The sequence below is a fragment of the Myotis myotis genome, unplaced genomic scaffold (genome assembly GCF_014108235.1).
Source record: "Myotis myotis isolate mMyoMyo1 unplaced genomic scaffold, mMyoMyo1.p scaffold_m19_p_1, whole genome shotgun sequence".
Lineage (NCBI taxonomy): Eukaryota > Metazoa > Chordata > Mammalia > Chiroptera > Vespertilionidae > Myotis > Myotis myotis.
In genome coordinates, this window is record NW_023416313.1 from 11,137,895 (window position 1) to 11,159,020 (window position 21,126).

Consider the following 21,126-nt stretch of genomic DNA (forward strand, 5'->3'; position numbering starts at 1 on the left):
TCTTTTAGGGACAACTTGGAGAATGAGTAACAGTTTAGATTTTGGGGAGTGTGGTGGGGCCCTTCCTCAAGAGAACTCGTCCTCCCTTTCATCCAAGGGGTCCAGAGTCTATAAACCGACTCAAGTCTGGGAATTGATTGAGGAGATGTTAGTCTTGGTATTGGTGATTTTATTATATTTCTGTTCACTTGACCTATAAACTCTCTCACTAAAAAATAGCAGGTAAAATTTAGTAAGTTGCCTATCTATTTGTCTGCTAGAGACATGATTATGATCAATAGTCAGTCACTACCATAGGTCCCTGCGAGCCAGACTATTCTGATTATCGCTTTGACTCCACTGTCCAATTTGCTAACCACATCCACCTTGTGTTTGGTGATTAAGTGTGGCCATATGGTCCCTGCCACCCTGACATCCAATTATCCCCACTGTATTTAGGGATCCAAGTTTAGGGGCAGCAGTTTCCACTATAATTTCTGACGTACAAAGAATAACCACAGAGCTTTTCAGCGATGCTGGGGCTCCTTCTACACATTCCTGTCTCCCAGTCATAGTGAAAAGCACATTCCATTTGGCTTTCATCACCCTGCCAGGCTGAATATGTAGATCTCACATGATGAATCCACTCTAACATTCTGGTGTCCCTAAGTTTTGGGCTACCTTCTTGTACAGTGTAATAAGGCTGCTCTGGCATTTCAAGTGCCACCTTTTGGTCCTTGTTTCAACCAACCAACCAACCAACCAACCAACCATCTGGAAATACAAATTTAAAAAACAAATAAAACATTTCCACAGCAAAAGACTATACCTAATACACACACACACACACACACACACACACACACACACACACATACATATATATATATATGCATATATATAATTGATTTCACAGAGTAAAGGAGAGGGAGAGAGATAGAAACATCAATGATGAGAGAGAATCATTGATCGGCTGCCTCCTGCACGCTCCGCACTGGGGATCAAACCCACAACCCAGGCATGTGCTCTGACCGGGAATGGAACCTTGACCTCCTGGTACACAGGTCTATGCTCAACCACTGAGCCACTCCAGCTGGGCATATACCTAGTACTCTTAACTCCTGCCGTTATTTATAGAGAATGAAATTATGTGAAATTATAACGTGACATTGTCACCATGGTCAGCTGCCAGATGTACAGAGAGACAAAGTCAAGGCTTTACGTTTATGTTTGCCCTGTAGTAAATGACTTTGTGAAAGAGGACTCATTGACCCGAGATCAGCAGAACAAGGATTAATTGTCTAGGGCTTAATGAACTGTTTTAATTGTGGTTAATGTTCTACTTTCTAACAGACATACGAGAAACCCATTCCTTTGGGTTTCTACCTTTAACCCTCAACTTAAAAGGCTATACTTGTACTAGGTGGAATAAAACAGTCTTTAAATAGTATTTATGTTGACACCTTAGACTTTAAAAAATACTATAAAAAATCCCAAAATAAGTTATAAACTAAATATACGACTATTTCTGTAAAAATAATATTTCCTGCACTTCTTTCAGCCGCACTATGTTATGCTTATCGACTCAGAGCATATGTAATGTTGTCATCAGAAATTATTGACAATGATAGCAAATTCTTGGCTTTGAAGTTTCAAAAGTCAAGTTCAAGGATTAGTCGTTACTTGGAAGAATTGAAAGAATATACCATCTTTCAGAGTCCAGGGCCAGATCTGAATGCAAAGGGATTGTGTGCCCTGCCCTCCCCACCCTGCATCCTGATCCCAAGGCAATGTCCCAGAACTAATAAGGGTCCCTGAAGCTAGCAGGGTGCAGGGTCAGAAGAAATGCCCACATGGAGTGTGTAGGCAAAAGATTCAAAGACAGTCTTACAGGTTCCCATTATCTCCACCGTGTGTAACCCAACAGGTGGGCTTCTCTCGCTTCAGATGGGAAGAATGGAATACTACCTGAGAGTAGAAGAGGAGCTTAACATTCGCCACGAATGAGAATCTGGGATGAGGGACATGCATGAACAAGCTACATGGAGAGAGGACACATGGATGAGGAGAAGAAAGGGCAAAGCGAATCTCAGCAGCTGACAGCAGAGGCAGGTGACAACAGAGGGCCAGACTTCTCACCCCTCCAAGCTTCACCACCACTCCCTCCTCAACACATTTCCAAGGAGAAGAAGCTTGAGTTTCTTCACAGACTAGAAGGAAATTTGTGAAAGAAGCCAAATTCAACTATGAGTCATACAAGAAGCTACTACTTGCACTAAACCCACAGTCAGAGATTATAGCCAATTAATTTAATTAGTTTCCCTTTACGTTTTGCATTGATCTCCCAACACCTAATGACGTGTTCCACATATAGTGTGTACTCTGTAACTAGTGAACACAATGCATTGGTTCAGTTGGTTGTATGTTTGTACAACGATCTGAGGACATCTCCCTCTGTTCCCACACTCCAGTGGTTGCCACTAGCCACACGTGGCTGTTGAGGACATGAAATGTGCCTAGGCTGAATTGAGCTGTTCTGTGTAATACACATGTGAAATTTTGAGGACTTAGCATAATAGCAAGAAAGTAAAATATCACACTGATATTTCTGTAATTATTGCACATTGATGGTATTTTAGACATATTGAGTTAAATAAAAATATATTATTAAACTGCATTTTACTTGTTTCTTTTTACTTTTAAAAATGTGCCTACCAGGAAATTAAAATTTTCCAATGTGACTCACATTTTATTTCTATTGGACACTACGGCTCTCTATCCTCATTCATGTTGATCTCATTTACTTTTACCAGAGTAATCACCATCACTGCTTAATTTTTTCCATGTGGAAAATAATCAAAATTAGAATTTAATTTTTCCATTTGGACACTCAGTGATTATATGGCTAGCATTTCCTGACAGGGTGTACTGAAAATTACATAGAAAAAAAAAGAGATGTCTTACATCTCATTTCCTGATAATTGGGAATGATCAGTCAGTCTGTAATTTGTACAAAAAAGGAACAGATTTTCTTTTTAAAGTAATTAATACCTCTGATATTTACTTTAAAATGCTTGATGACTAATTGGATATAATTAAGAAATTTTCACAACTGAAATAGGCATCAAAACAATAAGAAAAACATTCTGATTTTTCAAACTTCATTACATTTATTTATCTAGTTCATAATTTTATATATGTAGTGATATAAAATTAGAACAATTTTATTTACCAAGGGGCTATTTATTAAAGTATAAGGGCACTACAAGGACAGTGCATTAATCGAGGGCTAATATAGCACCTGAGATGCTACACTTTAGTTCTGACGTTGGCCATTAACAGAGGAACTGTGACCTTCATTTTGATCAGTGTCAACTAGATGTCTCACAGGCTTCTCAGACTAGTATATCCAATAAAGTGTCCAACAGTATCACATGCTATCCAGACAAAGTCACAACGCCAAGGACCAGTTTCTTTACTTTTAAAATGAAGATAAGCTAGGTGCTGCTAAGGCTGACTTGGGTGATGCTAGGAGTGAGGAAGAGAAAGTAGATATAATAAATCTTGAAGAAGCTAGACAAGAGGATAATAAGGTAAAAGTAGCTAAAAATGTAAGTTTTTATTCTTTTCTTTTGGTTTTTAAAAATTTATTAAGTTAAACATGCATTGTGCTAAATATTGGGGATAGAGAAGTGAAGGAAACAATTTCTGTCTGGTGGGGAAGATAGGTAATGCATTATAATGAATTTTAAAAGTTAAGATAGCCCAGCAGGAGTGGCTCAATGGTTTAGTGTCAACCTATGAACCAAGAGGTCACCGTTCCATTACTGTCAGGGCACATGCCCTGGTTGCGGGCTCCATCAGTGGGGTGTGTGCAGGAGGCAGCCAACCAATGATTCTCTCTCATCATTGATTTTTTTTCCTCTCTCTACCTCTCTCTATCTCCCTTCTTCTCTGAAACATTATATATATATATATATATATATATATATATATATATATATATATATATATAATATTATATTATATATCCTATATAATAAAAGCCCAGCGACCATAACTGACCACCTCTCAGTTCCTTTCCCGACCAGCAGGCTCTGATCGCTGATGGCAAAGGGATGGGACCCGGGGTTGGTGGTGGAGGATGTGGGTGGCGCCAGGCCAAGGCCCCGCCCCCATCACCCCACACACAGAGGGTGACTGGCGGCAGGGTGGGGCTGCTGAGCGAGCAGGAACGGCCCCTCCCCCAGCAGGCAGGCTCCCATTGCTGGATGGCGAATGGGGAACCAGGGTGGGTGGTGGCGGGAAGCGGGGGAGGCCAGACCGGCTGCTGGCAGCCGGGGAATATGGCCCTGATCACAGGATAGGTCTGGGAACTGTACCCATGCACGATTTCATGTGCCGGGCCTCTAATATAGATAGATAGATAGATAGATAGATAGACAGATATATATAGAGATTTGTCATAAGATAGATTTGTCGCAAGGTTAGCAGAACATTAGAGAAAATATAGAATCCTTTCGTTTATTAAAAAGCATTTCTTGAGTCCTCACTACGTTGTGCGAGAAGCATTCCAGTGAAGGTGCTGCTGGGGTAGAAATCCAGGTAGCAAGGATAGAGCTACCCAGGGTATTCAGAAAACGCCAGTTATATAGTTGTTACCTGAGCAAAAAATTAAGGGTTGGCCACGGAAGAGTACTGTAGAGTCTAGAAAGAAATGCAGTGGACAGGTCAGAAAAGGCTTGGGCTCTTTGCTAGGACACCCCAAGTTGCTTTTGGTGGAATCGCAAGGGGAATGCAACATCAATTTTATTAAAATTACCTGTAGTACAAAACCACGCGCTTTTCATCATCAAACTATGGATGCATTGTGTAGTTGATGCAATAGCATATTCATTAGTGAGATATGACGAAACGAAATCCCACAGCTGGGCAGGGAGACAGCGTTGGCTCTCTTCTCTGTAGACGCTGGCGTTCATGGTCCTCGGCTCTCAGAGGACCTGGGGCGAGACACCTGGAGAACACGGAACGTTTCAAGCTGCCAGAGAAGCTGAGCGGTAAGTTCACAGACTGGGCAGAGGCTGCAGTGCAGCGATCCAGGAGCCTGTGCCCTGCTCTGCTCCCGATTCCCCAAACACCCCCCACCTGGCGCCTTTTCCCTCAGCAGACAAGGCTTCCAGCTCAGAAACTGCCCTTTTAACTTCAGGCGTCTAGTTGCCAGGGCAACCCTCTTCCGCCGGCGCGTCTGCGGCCTCCCTGCTATTGGCTGAGAGGGCGTAACGTGCGTCTGACGTCATTGCACGGCGCCGCCGGATCCGGAGCCCCCCGCCTTGAAGCCCGGTTCTCCGCACGCTCGGGCAGCGGGGCCGCGGAAACCGTGGCTGTTGGCCGAGCGGGCGCCGGTCCAAAGCCCCACTCGGGGCGGCGGCTGGTGTGCGGGTCGCAGCGGGAGAGACGCGCGGTAGGAACGAGTCCCCGGAGCCGGGTGCGGGGATCCGCGCCGCCGCCTGTGCTCTCTGGGCCTAACCGGCTTCCTCGCTGGCCTGTTGCTAGGGCCGTCGGGCCCCGTTGCGAAGGACCCTGGTGACGCCTTGAGCCTGGGGCGCGCCCTTACTCTTCCGGGTCGGACTTGAGCCCGTAATAGCCTTCGTTCGTCTTAATTGAATGCTGCCTTTCCCTTCACCCTCCTTTAAAAGAATCTGTTTTTCTTTACCTCTCCGCCCCCCCCCCCCGTCTTCATTTTCCAACTTGGACAATGAATTGGTATTGGAGGAGGAGAGGCCAATACATTGGAAAGCGCATTTTAAGACCCTTAATACTGGCTCTTTGGTTTGCCTTATGGTAAAAGGGGGTTGAGAAAGATGGATATTGGGCTCTGTCGCTGCGCCGTGGGATTTAAGGAACCTCAGAGATGGAACATGGCGTCTTCTTTAGTTGGGGTGCCTATTACACCTTTGGGACTTTAAGAACATTAGGGAATAGGAAATACCGTGACATCTGCCCCTGAGAATTTAGCAAGCAGTTTTGTGCAGTGGCCTCAGAGCGGGATGTCGAAAAAAGTGCAGGTAGAGAAAGAGATAGGATGTATGAGCTAAACAGTGGGGGGAAAGTGTGCTTTCCTTGCGTGGACACAGGCGCCTGCAGCCTCTGTGAATTACCTGCAGAGCTAAGGAAACCTAAGGGAACAGTGAGGGCCCTCCAGTGGAGCCCTACTTCTTTGTTCTCTGGTATTGTGACATAGTTTGGGTGTTCTGGTTAAGTGGATTTGTGGGTTCTAGAATCTATTTAGAATCTTTATATTGTTTTATAAAAGGATGGAGATCTTTTTAAAAAAATTACTGATTTTTTACAGAGAGGAAGGGAGAGGGATAGTCAGAAACATCGACGAGAGAGAAACATCGATCAGCTGCCTCCCGCACACCCCCCACTGGGAATGTGCCCGCAACCAAGGTACATGCCCTTGACTGGAATCGAACCCGGGATCCTTGAGTCCGCAGGCCGACGCTCTATCCACTGAGCCAAACCGGCCAGGGCAAGAACGGAGATCTTGTACCATTTATAAAACTAAGCAATTCTTATATTTTTCACTTCCTTCCAATATTAACACCTTTACACCACCCTCTTCATGTTACTTTAATGAAAAAGAACTCAAAAGGGTGGTTGAGCATAAGATGAATGAAGCATAATTGGAGAGTCATGCAAGGGAGAGGGGGAGTAATCAAGTAGAAATAGGAAGGAACTTGAGATTGAAGCTCGGCCTAGAAATATACTAGCAGGCAGTTGGGTATATGAGTCTGGGTGTGTGTGTTGGAGGATTCCTCTGTAGAGATTTAAATTTAGAAATCATTTGGTGAATCAGGAAATCATGGGCTATGAACTAGACCTCTTTCATTAACAGAAAAGAAGGAAATATGGAAGAGGGAGAGGTGAACCACCCTGTGCTGGTGAGCAGCTTGATATCTGATCATATTTATTCAACAACAGCCTTGATCGGCTTGATTTGATTCTCCCTTTTAGTAGGTTAGGAAACCAAGCTGAGGGAGGTTAAACATTCTGCCTGAATTCATAAACCTCATGATCGGTAGAGATGAGATGCAAACCGAGATCTGAGCCCAGCGCTCTTTCTGCCTCGTTACACCATGCGGAACACATCTGGAGGGCTGAGTGTAGGAAGCAAAGGAAAAAGAAGCAGCAACCATCTACGTTTTTGCGCCTGATGGACCGGAAAACTGGTGGTACCTTGAATTAACAAGGGATTTATAATTAAATGTGTGTGGTAACCTCTGGTTTGGTTATTTTCAGTATAAGGAGCTTGTGGTACCGTGAGTAGGAGAGTTCCTTACATCATTGGAAAAGTAGGACTTGATGTGCAGGTGTTGACTTTGGAACTTTAGAAATTTAGAAAGCAGAGAAGATGGAGACCGTAGGGGAGGTGCCAACTACTCCTTTCAAAAACCTAGTCCATGTTTCGTACATATAACTAGAAGATTGTGATGGAGTATCTAACAATGTATTTTGATAATTTGAATGAAAAAAATGTTTGCTTTTATACATTATGTTTTATAGCTTGTTTTTAATTTGCTGTTACTGATATTATTGAAATTGATATACTATTTTTCTCATTAGTCTTTCCAGGTATTTTGCTCCTTACCATAAGTTTTCTGTATGTCTTTTACTGTATTTTCTACTCTATTCTGGTTTAGTCTTTATATTGTTAGTGAATTTCCCTCCTTAAAAATTTGTGACATTAAGTTTCCTGTAACTGCAGGACTGACGGGAAGCAATGCAGAAATCAGAGTGCCATGGAGACACACAGTTGAGAAACAGAGTGAGAGGTACCCAGCATCGCTTTTTAAAGGAAGAGGTGAACTTTATATTCATGACACCTCTATAGTTTTCACCTTTCTTTTTTTTCTGGGTTTTTTTTTCTAGGTAATGATGATCAAAGGACATCATCAAGTCCACGGAGAAAGCCTAGGACTACAGTTCAACGAAGCAAATCCTCATCCTCATCGTCAGCCAGTTCTCCAGATGCTGCAATAAAAGTCCATCCTCGACCAAGTGATAAACTTAACCCTAAAACAATTAACCCGGTAAGTACAAAAGAGATTCCTGACTCAGTTTTTCTAAGTAGTATGTACTTAGCACACTATTGAACCATTTGAATTCTGTCTTAAGTCTCTTTTGTTAGTTTTGAGGCAGTGCTGAAGGAAGGGCATATGATGATGGTGAAGAATGGACAGGATGTGGGAGTGGAGGTGAGAAGGTGGACAGTTGTTATTAACCAGTTTTGGTCTCTTCTGTCTCATTCTTGGATGAGTTTTTAGAATATAAAATAAATTGCTTTATTTTTTATTTGCTATGGTTATTTGACTTCCTAATACCAATGAATAAACTTGGACTTAATTGCCACAGGATGAATTATATGCTTCCCTAGTTTCGTAAAGGTCTCTAGCCATTTTTCTGTGGTCTATAAATTTGCTCCACCAGAAATCCTGACTATAATACTAGCCTCCTTTTGCCTTTTCACAGCAATTTAACAAACAAGAGATTTAGGCACATAAAAGTACATAATTGTGTATAGATCAGTGAATTATCCAAAAGTGGACACACCTGTGCAACACCTCCAGGTGTTTGGCACAGCCTTGCATAGGGTATTCTGATAGTGGTTTCAGCCCCTGAAAGGGATTATGGGGATAGCTGATACTCTGATTTTGACAGCAGGCAAAACATAGCAAATACCTAAGCAAGGATCTAATGAAATATCCAAGGGCACAGGAAATTATCTGACTTAGAAAAGGAAAACAAAAAGTAGTTTGAGTATCTGTGTTCCTTTGCTTCTTTCTGTAATCTGCACAGTGGCCAGGAAATTGAAACCCTGAAGAATGCTCTGATATCTTCTTGCTGTTGCTTCCATTTCCCCATATTTAATTGAGGGAATTTGCAGCCTTAATTTTTTTCCCAATGTAAGCAACACTTTTCCAGTTAATTTCTTTATCTGATACGATTTTTACTTGAAAACAATTTTTAAAACATATTTTTCTTAGCAGGAATTATAACTTGATGAATGAAATATCACTATTGCTGTGAATTACTATACAGAATTACTACTATGGATTGAGCTTTGCAAATGAATCTTTTATTATGACATTTTATTTTAATGAAATTTCATGTATGTATTTTTACTCAAAACGTTTTACTAGAGGGAAGAGGACTAATTCTAAACTTAAGCATATATATTTCTGAAGTACTGCATATGATTAAAAATGTTTTTAGCTATTTATCTGTAATAAGTTTCTATTTTGTAATTTAAATAACTGTTTCTTTTGTTTATAATGAAAGTACCATATTGTAAATTATTTACTTTTGGTGCCTTTAAGTCTCTGATCAATTATATTGAAACTATTTTGCTGTGATTGTTTTAACTGTTATGATTGATCATCTCTTAAATTGCCTTTGAGAGTAGGTCCAGAATTAATCTATTCTTAAGATAATAATATAGCAAAACTGAAAGTAGTGAAGTTATATATCTAAGCATACATATATGGGCCTATGCTTGTGAGAGGCTCGCTCAGTCTCCAGCTCTAACACGTGACCCTGTCCAATGGAAGCCTTTAATTTTTATGGAGACAAAGCCCGTTTGGGAAATGACAAGTTCTCTGACCATCCAGACCATGTATAAGTAGCTGGAGGACAAGTAGGAAATGTGCTGAGGGCTAAAAACAAATATACTTTCCCTCACTTAACACCTTCTCCATTTGCTTCTCACTTTAGACAGTTACAGTAGGGAGGGGATGGAAAGATGTTATCTTATTATATTTATGATATTTACATTTGTCTATGTTTTATTTATTATATGTATGGTTTTAGGCATCTTCATGCCTTCTGAAACAAATTAGGTGTGAAAGAAAATGTAGAAAATGTGTTTGTGTGTTCAGTCCTGAAAGAACTGATACATTTTCTCCATTGTGCTGAGTAGAATGATGCACTGGAAAGTTGGAAGTGGCTTGAAAGTCAGGGTGTTCGTTTGCCTCTGACCTGAGCAGGATTAAAGTTGATTAGGTATCACCAAGTGGAGGTGATGGTAATATTTACTGTGTGTGTGTCACATTGTGTTTCAGTTTGGCGAGCAGGCACGAGCCACTTCTGCATTTGCAGCTGTTTACTCTAAAGGTGGTATTCCTTGCAGGTAAAGTCAATGCAGGTCATAACTCACCATGTTATTCAAAGTAATTGAGTAAGATCAATATGGTATTCAGTTTAAATTTATTGAAAGTTTTATTTAACAAGGGAGGTTGAAATAAAGGTGACTTATACTTTTGGGCTGTTGGATTAGTATCCTGGGACATTGTTGAAGAAAATAATTTTAATTCCAAAATTGCATTACCCATAGATATAATAGGTTTGAAGTCATGGTTTCCTACATGTTATAAAATAACGCTAACGTAGTTATATTCCAAAAAGAATATGTATGTGTTAGATCAGCGGTTCTCAACCTGTGGGTCGCGACCCCTTTGGGGGTCGAATGACCCTTTCACAGGGGTCGCCTAAGACCATCAGAAAACACATATATAATTACATATTGTTTTTGTGATTAATCACTATGCTTTAATTATGTTCAATTTGTAACATGAAATTGGGGGTCACCACAACATGAGGAACTGTATTAAAGGGTCGCGGCATTAGGAAGGTTGAGAACCACTGTGTTAGATAATCACTGCTTATTATATAACTGCTAGAGACCCAGTGCATGAATTCATGCCCAGGTGGGGTTGGGCTAGGCTGGCTGGGGGAAGGGGCTGCAGGCGGTTAGCCAGCCGGCTGCCCCGCTCCCTGGTCAAACTCCTGGTTGAACTCCCAGTAGAGGGAGCAATTTGCATATTAGGCTTTTATATATATAGATATTGTTTTGTTACATTCACTGGTTTTATATTTTAGGTTGGTCCATGGTTCAGTAAAACACAGATTACAGTGGGACTCTCCTCCTGAAAATCTTTCCTTTGATCCTCTTCTTATTACTTTAGCCGAGGTAAATCAATACTCCATCTCCTGAGTGTTTATGGGGGAAAATCTCTTACAGTTGCAATAAGTGTTATTTTGTAACTCATCAGTAAATCTCATTCTTTACTTTTGAAATCAGAGCGAGACAATAGGCATTAAAATACTACACTCTCTTAGGAACTAAATATAATTGGCGTGTGATTATTAGAAACTAATTAAATAGCTTTATAAACATGAGATTAGTCTACACAGGGATTTGTAGGTAAGTGGTTGAAATATTCATACTTAAAGTATAAAAGTACTTAAAATCATAACGTGGAGGAAGATTTGTTGAACTAGTCAAATTAAGAGAACATCACTGGTTTAAAAATAGCTACGTAAGATAACAATGAATAGTTGGTCTCTCTGTACAGCCAGTCCTATTTAACACTCTATTTCTTAGGAAACTCATATTAACTAGTTAATGCTATTTTGTAGAATTCTCCAGGATTTTACCTACTTGTACATCCTAAGTAACACATCATGGAGATGTTTTTATAGATTTTTTTAAAAAAACTTCAGATAGGTTCCTTTATATTATTTAACATCTGTGTCAGGAAAACAAATTGTAAAATCATGGTAACGGGTACATTCATAAAGTGGTATTTATAAACACACATTGTAGACTAACTCACTGCTTTCAGGCAGTGTTGAGGAGTTTGTGCAAAATGCATTTAGAATCCTAGTCAGTTTTTCTCTTCCTTTTCCTCTTTATTTCTTTTTATCTTTCCTCTCCCTCTCCCTTTTCTCTCTTTTCTCCCTGCCTTTCTTTCCTTTTTTAAAATTCCTGATATATTTTTTGCCTCTCCTTTCCTTATTTTTCTGTTTTTCTTACTACTTTTCTTTTCCCCCTCCCTCCTCTCTCCCTCCCTCTTTCTCTCCCTCCCTCCCTCTCTCCCTTCTTCACTCCCTCCTTCTCTCCCTTCCTTTCTTCCTTCTTCCTCCCTGTAGATAGAGATCCTTTCTGTCTTATATATGTCTTTTATTCCACAATTTATCTGTTTAATTAAAAATGTAATTACTGAAATTATATATCATGATTAGGAAAACAATAATAAACCTGATTTTCATTTACACGGGTAAGGATTCAGTTTTTCTTATTAGCATAAACCATGTGGGTTTTTTGTTTGTTTTGTCTTTGGCAGGGTCTGAGAGAGACTAAACATCCCTACACCTTTGTTTCAAAGGAGGGTTTTAGAGAATTGCTCTTGGTCCGAGATGCTCCTGAAAAAGCTGTGCCTTTGCTTCCTAGACTGAGTCCTGTGCTAAAGGCGGCTCTGGTATGTGCTTTATTCTTTGGACTTTCTCTGGTACATTTAAGATATTTTATGTCTTCCAAATTATATGCACATTAGCTTTTTACCTGTGATTTTGATTTGTATGTAGAATTAGGTCACTGTTCTTCAGGGCCAGATGATTACTTACTTGCAAACACCGTTAAGAGAATGTACTAAAAATAAAATGGGACATTTTGAGTAATTAGAGAAAGTAATGAACCTCAAAGCAGTCTTTCTGCAGGCTGCGATATATCTTAGTTAATGTTTCAGTCAAGCTGAAAATTTGTGTGTTGCTTCTACATATCCTGCATTAAGGCTATTCTTTAAATTCTGGGTTTGGTTAATTATCATCTAATTTGAATATTCACTCTCTCTTTTTTCTCCCCGGGCTTCTCCTTTCTCCCAACATCTCCTTCCTTTTTCTCTTCTTTCCCTTCCTATCCCGATACTCCTGACCAACTAACGCTCCACAGGCCCATTCAGATGATGAAGTGTTTGAAAGAGGACTGAATGCTCTCGTGCAGTTAAGTGTCGTCGTTGGTCCTTCTCTGAATGACCACCTGAAACATCTGCTTACCAGTGTGAGTACTGAAAAGACTAGAGAGTAGCTGTGAGTGTGTATCTTGCACCATCCGTATCTCTTCATAATGTAATGGCGTCAAATGATTCAAAACCTCAACAAAAAAAGAAAACCAAAAACTCATCATCCTAACCAAAATCATTGTAGTGGTTCATAAAACATGTTACTAAGGGGAGTGTGCTCTTTAAACATTTTCGATGGAAAGCACCCACATGAGCAGAATTTAGGGTTGCAGTGCACCCAAATTAATGAGCAATGTAATGGGATCACGCCCTTGTTGAATAGCTAAGAAGCACTAGTATAAACAGAGTTTATCCACCCTCTTGTGTAATTATATGTTGCCAAAGCTGTATTTGTTATCTTTTTGTTTTGTCAGCATTTTGGTGAGTCTAGCACTCAGGATGAGACATTTTCCTATTGCATGTAGTTTAATTCTTATCACAGTTACACACTGGGACACTGCAGTTCAGGAAGTCCCAAGACCACCCTTAGGTTGAACAGTTTGCAGACAGGGCTCATGTTGCTCAGAATATCTGTTATTCGCTGTTAGTTTATTACTGAGAGGACACAGATTGACATCCACAAAGGGAGGAGCTGCGAAGAGCAGGATCCGGGCCAGGCCGGGTGGAGCTTCCTCTCAGTGGAGTCGCGCACACAGTGCTAACTGTCTCAGCAAGGGCGAGTGGCAGCGCGCATGGAGTATGCCAGCTGGGGACACTCCCCTGAGCCTTGGTGTCCAGGGTTCTCACGGGGGTCTGTCCACAGGCATGATGGACTCCCTTCATGGTTGACCTTAGTCTCCAATCTCTCCCTAAGTTGAGCTGACACCCTGTGGCCTACGGTCCCCACGCAGATCACATTGCAGGCCCAGACTATCTGATGTGATAGTCTATGCCGTCGTCTTACCTGGCAGGACATTCCAAGGGCTTAGAGGTTACCATTCAGGAGCCAGGGCAAGGCCAAACCTTTCCTTAGGCAGGTAGTCCTTTACTGCATGCACTGATACAGAGATTCGAGTCCTGTCCGGGATAACGCACAGCTAGGAAGTCTGCATGCATCTCTCTAGTTCAGAGCTGAGGCACGCATGTGGATTATAGTTCCATTGTTTTTCCTTGGACCCACCTACCTGGGAGATCCTAGAACGCAGGCAAAATCAATACAGGTTAAAACTCAACATGTTATTCAAAATAATTGAGTAAAATCAATACAGTAGTCAGTTGAAATGTATTGAAAGTTTTATTTACTGGGGAGGTTGAAATAAAGGGTTCAGGCTCTGCATGAGTACTGCAGGCATTGGGGGGAGCACCGTTACAGGTTTGCATTGTGTGATTTCCCTCTTTGCTCTGTGATTTTCTCCTCTCTCGCCTGGACTCTCCCCTGCAGTCAGTTCCACCTGCAGTCAGAGGCCCATTCTGGACACACCTAGGGACACATGCTCTTGTGGTTTCTAGTCTGACTCCCCGCTCACTGTTAGAGTTACTCATGTAGATGCTCTCTTTGTTGTCTCTTCCCGTTTTTACTATTGGAAGCACATGTGTTTAGGGGCTTAGCTTTTCATCATAGTTCTCCAAATGCTCTTGCAAATTACCAAGTGGAAAAATATGCAATTTCAGAGAAAACTTCTTCTCAATACCACATTGTAGCATATTGTGTAGGATTGGTATTATCCTATCTAATAAAAGACAAACAGGGTAATTGACCATACCTTCACTACGTTTCCCATTGGCTAATCCAGGTGATATGCAAATTAACTGCCAAGAAAGATGGCGGTTAACCGCCAACAAAGATGGCAGTTAATTTGCATACGTAGGCACAATGATGGGAGGCGGAAGGGGAAGGATGGAAGAACGGTGATCAGAAACCCAGGCAGCAGGCAAGAGCCAGGAGGCAGGGCAAAGGCGGCCCTTGGGGCCGGCTTTGCCTTGCCCCCCAGCCCTGGATCGGAGAACCTGGGTGCCTTTGCCCGCCTCCAGCCAGTGATCACAATTGGAAAGCCGGGCCGCAGGCCAGGCGGCACCCCTGGGACCCAGGAGCTGCCTTGCCTGCGGCCCGTGATCCTGATCACGAAGGCTTGGAGGCGGCTCCCGCCCGGGGCCCGCGAAGGCTTGGAAGCGGCTCCAGCCGGAACAGACACGGACAGGGACAGGGGGCTGGCCTGCAGCCTCTGCAGCTGAGCGCAGGCCCGGAGAGGAGACGGTGGGCCTGCCTCCCGCAGAAGCAGCGCGGGTCCCTTCCGCCTCCCACGGAATCTGCATGAGTCCCTCCATGCTCCAGCAGAAGTGGCGTGACTCCCTCCCACCTCCCACAGAATCAGTGCAGCTCCCTCCTGCCTCCGGTGGAAGCAGCGCAGTTCCGGGCGGTGCACTGCAGTTCCTGCCAGCTCCCGCGGAAGCAGTGGGCAGCCTACTGCGCAATATTGCACAATGGGCTACTAGTTTGAAATAATTAAATGAATTGGTTTATTGCCCCAGCAAATAGAGTGGCATCTATTTCTATGGTATTTCCTGAAAAAAGCCTAAAACAAGTGTTTGTACTGTTTGTACTTATTATGCAACTAGAGGCCCGGTGCACAAAATTTGTGCACGGGGGTGGGGGAGGTTGTCCCTCAGCCCAGCCTGCACCCTCTCTAATCCGGGACTCCTCAGGGGAGATCCCTCTTGCAATCCGGGACTGCTGGCTCCTAACCGCTTGCCAGCCTGCCAACCTGATCCCCCTAACTCTCTTCCCTGCCAGCCTGATCGCCCTAACTGCTCTCCCCTGCTGGCCTGACTACCCCTAACTGCCTCTGCCTTGGCCCCGTCACCATGGCTTTGTCTGGAACGATGTCCGGTCTAATTAGCATATTACCCTTTTATTAGTATAAAGACTCAGTGACATTATTTCTAATTAGCCTACTTTTTAGTGAAGCTTTACTTATGCTTAAGGTGAATATTACTACTTTTTAAAATCATTTCATTCCCCCAATCTTACTTTTAAAGCTATTCAAGAGACTAAGGGACAAGAAGTTCAAAGAGCCGATCACGAATGCATTGCAGAAGCTGGAGCAGCATGGTGGAAGTGTGAGTAGGACAATCTTCCTTCAGTCTGATCGTTTCTTACCTTTAGTCATATTGCCAATTTGACTGTATAATGCATTACCTCTTCATTGGCAAGTAACCATGTGGAGCTGATAGTACTGTCTCCATGTGAGGGCCCGGAGTGTCTGTCTTTCTGGGTCGCAGGTTCTGAGCACTAGGATTCCGCCCCGGGTTGTGTGAACACAGGGCCTGCACACTTCCGCTGTGCTTACTGAGTGGCACTCGTGTGGGGCAGCTCTGCAGCTTGTTTTCTTTATTTGGGATGTTTTTGCTTTGACCATTTAAGAGTTCATAAAACAGAAGGTTTAATGTAGAGAGCCCATTGAAGAAAGAGTACTTTTCCTTTTATTTGCCATCTTTTCTGTCTAAAAAATGTATAATTTGCCCATAATCAAAGATTGAAATGAGATTTCCAGGTGGCTTTGATATTATGTCTGCAAGCGCATGCTTGCTGGAACGTGAGCACGTGTGTGTGCAGCACACAGGGCTGACTCAGTTAATCATTTTAACTGGAAAGAAGTAGGGGATTTCATTATCTGTGTGGTATCAAATAACTAGGTTGAGTTTTCATCTTTTGAAAGAAATGTTCAGATAATCTAATCTTGGAAATATTTCCATAAAGCAATGTTCCCATCCTGATTTGGAGCTTATATTTAATCAGAGCTTAATGAATAGAGTTGCATGTGATTATCTTAACATTGCACAACTTAGTTTCATTCTAGGTACATTCAAAAGGAATTAATTATAAAGAAATTTGTATGACCATATAGTTTAAAATAGCAGATGTTTTAGTTTAGCTTTGCCTAAATTACTCAATTTGACCAATTTCAGTGTCTTTTTAAATTGAAGATATTCTTTGCATGATGAATGCCTTAAATAAAGTTTGTGAGGAGGAAGTAATTCCCAGGGCTTTCTTTGTTGTATGTGGGTCCCAGGCAGAGGATTAGCATTCAGACCCCTTCTGGTGATGCACAAAACCATCCCCTAGCCAACCCTGTGTCCATCCTGAGCAGAAAAGAAATTCATATTGCTTGCAAATGTGTTTGCTGCTCTGAGAACTGGAATGGGAAATGAATTTCTTATAAACAGATGCTTACTAATGATGGCACAGCTTTTCAGTCTGAAACTCTGTGCAGGTGGTTTTCACACATCCTGTGGACTGGTGTGGGGAAGGGGCAAGTACAAAGGGCAGGCCCAGTAAGTTAGGATGTGCCTGCGTAGGAGGGGAGAGTCTGTGCATAAAGTTTAGAAATAGCACAGTAAGATTTGGAGGGGGAGCACCTGGGGTGTAATTGACCAATCCAGGGTCTCAGAGATAGCTAGCAAGGGAGTAACTCTTTTGCTACTCAGTCTCATTGTTGTAATCCAGAATAAACAAAGATTTTGAAGTCATAACATCTTATATAATTTAATAGTAATTGATGTATTTGCAATGTCCTTTTACAATTCCATCAATTATTACATAGCCTATTATCACATATCAGAGTGTTTCCCTTGGCTTGATGACTGTTGTACTTGTTTTGGATACTTCCTAGTTCTTCATGAAAATAATGGATGCTCTTCTTTCCCTTCTAAAATGTAAAGGTTTATTTTTCTTTCTCTTTATTTAAATATTTAGAGTTGAGTCTTTAAAAAAAGAATTTTCTCAGTGTGGTAGTTTCTCACTTCTTAGGGCCTGCCAATATCACAATAATGGAAAGACTCAACTTCTGGGGAAACAAAAATATCAGCTACAGTCACGGGGTCATTTTCTTATAACTAATCCATTTACAACCCCCCTTAAATTGAGCTTGGTTTATTCTGAGCTTGATTTGTGTTTTTTCTAGTTGATAACGCACATTTGTCTTAGGTAGATACTTCACACACACACACACCTATCTTTATTGAATATGTGGGAACATTACATGCAGGTATTTATTTTATTGAGTACTTTTTAGACATTAAACTCATTTAATCTGTACTATACCCCTCAGGAGAAGGTTTGGTTGTTATCCCCCTCCAAAGATCTAGAATCTGAGGCACAGAGATACCACTACTCTGGATTTGACAGGAAGTGACTGAATTCATGCTGGTGGTCTGATTCCTAACTACTATGGTTACATATTTTTAAAAAACAGTAAGAGATAACCTACAGTTTATTTAACTCAGAAAAGGTTTCACTTCTCATTTCATCATCCAATTCTTATCCCGTTCCATTTATTTGAGTTTTGGATACTTTTTGAGACATGCTTTTGGAAATGTAATACTATTATACTATTAGGGGAAGCCTACATGATATTAACGGGGCTTTTCTTTTTTTTTTCTGTTGACAGGGAAGCCTTATCATCATCAAAGCTAAAATTCCAACATATTGCTCCATATGTTGTTGAAGAAGGGAGCTGAGAGAAATCTTACTGCCTGGTGACAGGTGTTACATGCTGGCCGTGGATACCTGTGGGACCTTCTCAGTTCACTGCAGGCTATTCTTTTATAAATCACAGCCACCATTCATTATTTACCAGTTTCCGATGAATATGCACAATTCCACTGAATCATAGTAAGTTATTCCACAACAAAAAGAATGGTTAATAATGGAAAGGAATTTAAAAGGTTCTATAATAGGACTGTTTTATGGGGTTTATTTTTCATATTTCTATGGTTTGTGTCAACAACCATTATTGGGTTTATGGCAGTGATGGCGAACCTTTTGAGCTCGGAGTGTCAGCATTTTGAAAAACCCTAACTTAACTCTGGTGCCGTGTCACATACAGAAATTTTTTGATATTTGCAACCATAGTAAAACAAAGACTTATATTTTTGATATTTATTTTATTATATTTAAATGCCATTTAACAAAGAAAAATCAACCAAAAAAATGAGTTTGCGTGTCACCTCTGACATGCGTGTCATAGGTTTGCCATCACTGGTTTATGGTATAAGCGTTTGTATTTATTTTCTAGTGCCTTTTGTTTATAACAGCCCTTTTGCAAGCAGTTTGTAGCTGTATATTTACTTCTAGACATTTTGCCATTTCTGGATTTAATATTAAGGCCATAGAAATTTAAAATAGTGGACCTTTGTGAATTCACTATTAATTATTGTTTGTAAATATGTCTTTTATAATGTAGAATGCTTCCGAAATATCCAGAGTATTCTAGTTTAAGGTTTTTTTTTAAATGTGTAAATTCTCTTATAAGTATGTTATTTATTACAACTCATTAAAACTACCTAAACTTTAGGTGTCAATTGTATTTAAGTAAATGTTATTTTTGTATTTCATAGTCTGAATTCAGTACATGAAGAGATTGAGAAAGTAAAATGATCAGTCTATGTAGTCAGAGATTTAGTTGTGCTTGCTTATGTTGAATTTATTAAATTTAAAAGACTTTTGAAATTTACAGGCGGCGTCCTGGGTGTTGATGTAGTAGAAGCTGACTCTGGATCATCTACGAGAGGAAGAAGTAGAAGAGAAATAGAAAACGAGAATAAGACTTTCCCCCTCAAGGGCAAGAAGGGAGCCCATAGAAACGAGTCGTTGCACCAAATCCAAGCTGACTGATATTTCCGAAGAGGGGACATGAGGGGTCACTCTTATATAGGGGCAGCGATATCATATTCCAGAAGCATCAGAGGAAACCAATACCTGAGTGACCTCTTTGCAGTCTCGCTTTAACTAGTCTCCAGCTGTAATTGAAAAGAATGCAGATAATTTCTGAAGCATCATAGTTGCAGAAGTGCTCGTCGTCCTTCGGATCTTGTGTGCTTCCTGGGTCCCTGCCTGGTACACTCTTTCCTCAGGTCGCACTTGTCACATCCTCAGGTAATATTAGCTACAACACCTGCCTGCCCTGGTCTCTGTCTTACTCTCCCACATTGCACTCAGCGCCACCCAAGCTAAAGATACCGACAATCTGGAAAATGCCATAAGCAAAAATATTGTTAACCTAGTAATTTTAAAATTTGTTGGAATAAAGACCTATAAGATACAGTAGAGTTATAAACATTTTATTTGCTTTATTTTCTCTTTTTGAAATACAAAATGTGCACATTGAGTTTACACAAATACGCGATGGCGAGTTTCAGTGTACATGTATTGTACTACTCTTAATTCTACACTGGTGATAGCAGGGCAGCTTTCCACATCCTATCTCTACACCAGAATAGATACCTGATTTATTGTTGCAAAGACAGTTGCAAGTTTCCTCCTACAGTAACCTCTTGGTCTTTGTGATATTTCTGCAAAACAGGGAAGGTGTGTGTATCTTTAGTAATGTTATGGCGACTTTTACAGTTTTGGCTTGAGAGTGTGAAAAAGAATCTGAATTATTGGAGTTGTATGATAAGCTAAATCATAACACCTTCCAAATGAGTTGCTTAGCACTTGATATGCATTTTCAACTAAATTTTGGAATTGGAGTTCTGGCTATAATGGAATCACTGGTGCTTTCAAAGTGACTTCTGCTTGCTGTGTCCTTCCTAGCACGCGTTGGAGTGGTCAGGTTTCTTTGCCCTGATGGCATGTAACATAAAGGTGCCGTGAGGGAGTCCAGGGAGGAGATGCAATAGGCTTTCAGTGCGATTAAAATTACTCGTTAGCATTACCGGGGACTGGAGGACAGATGTCTGACCCTTCACATATACCTATAAACACCCTCACTGTCTTCCACCTTCTTGGGCTTCCACTTAGTGACAATAGAATAAACATCAACTTGTTGAATTAAGCAAATCCAAAATTATAAACATCATGTAGGCCTTGGCTTGATAAGTATTTATGAAAAATTAAGAAATGCTTATTAAATAAGCTATTAGGCATATGTGGACATCTGGTGATCAACTAATTTGTTTCATATTATTTAGAAAACCGCCAGATAAATGAATGTCTTTAACAGAAGGCAGCAAATCCATAGGAACTGTGACTGTTGCTTTCTTAAATCTTGGTAGTTTTGTTCACTTAAGTATATAGTGGAATTATAGCACACAAACACGAAAATTAATTTCTGGAAATTAAATGCAGATGCCAACATTTTAGAAAACCATTTAAAATCCTGGGGTTGAGTACATACAAATGAGTAGCAGAAAACATTTTTAAGTCACTGATAATGTGAAAGCCTCAATAATCCCATGGCTAAAGTATCGATAAAACTATATGCCAGATTCTATTACTTTTGAATAGCCACAGGGTGGGAAATGACTT

General features: G+C 41.0%; 1 protein-coding gene across 4 annotated transcripts; it reads left to right on the plus strand.

Moving 5' to 3' along the window:
* Positions 1-5,277: 5,277 nt before the first annotated feature.
* PACRGL (parkin coregulated like) lies at positions 5,278-19,935 on the plus strand. 4 transcript variants are annotated; one of them, XM_036330094.1, is made up of 10 exons: positions 5,278-5,440; positions 7,748-7,814; positions 7,912-8,072; positions 10,101-10,168; positions 10,918-11,008; positions 12,165-12,299; positions 12,770-12,877; positions 15,855-15,935; positions 18,266-18,489; positions 19,334-19,935. In XM_036330094.1, the coding sequence occupies exons 2-9, from the start codon at positions 7,763-7,765 to the stop codon at positions 18,320-18,322; spliced, it is 753 nt and encodes a 250-aa protein (XP_036185987.1). In that variant the 5' UTR covers positions 5,278-5,440; positions 7,748-7,762; the 3' UTR covers positions 18,323-18,489; positions 19,334-19,935. The 4 variants fall into 4 exon arrangements, with proteins under 4 accessions (XP_036185987.1, XP_036186012.1, XP_036186004.1 ...); XM_036330111.1 differs by lacking the exon at positions 5,278-5,440 and adding an exon at positions 5,471-5,601; XM_036330102.1 differs by lacking the exon at positions 5,278-5,440 and adding an exon at positions 5,594-5,616.
* Positions 19,936-21,126: the final 1,191 nt, after the last annotated feature.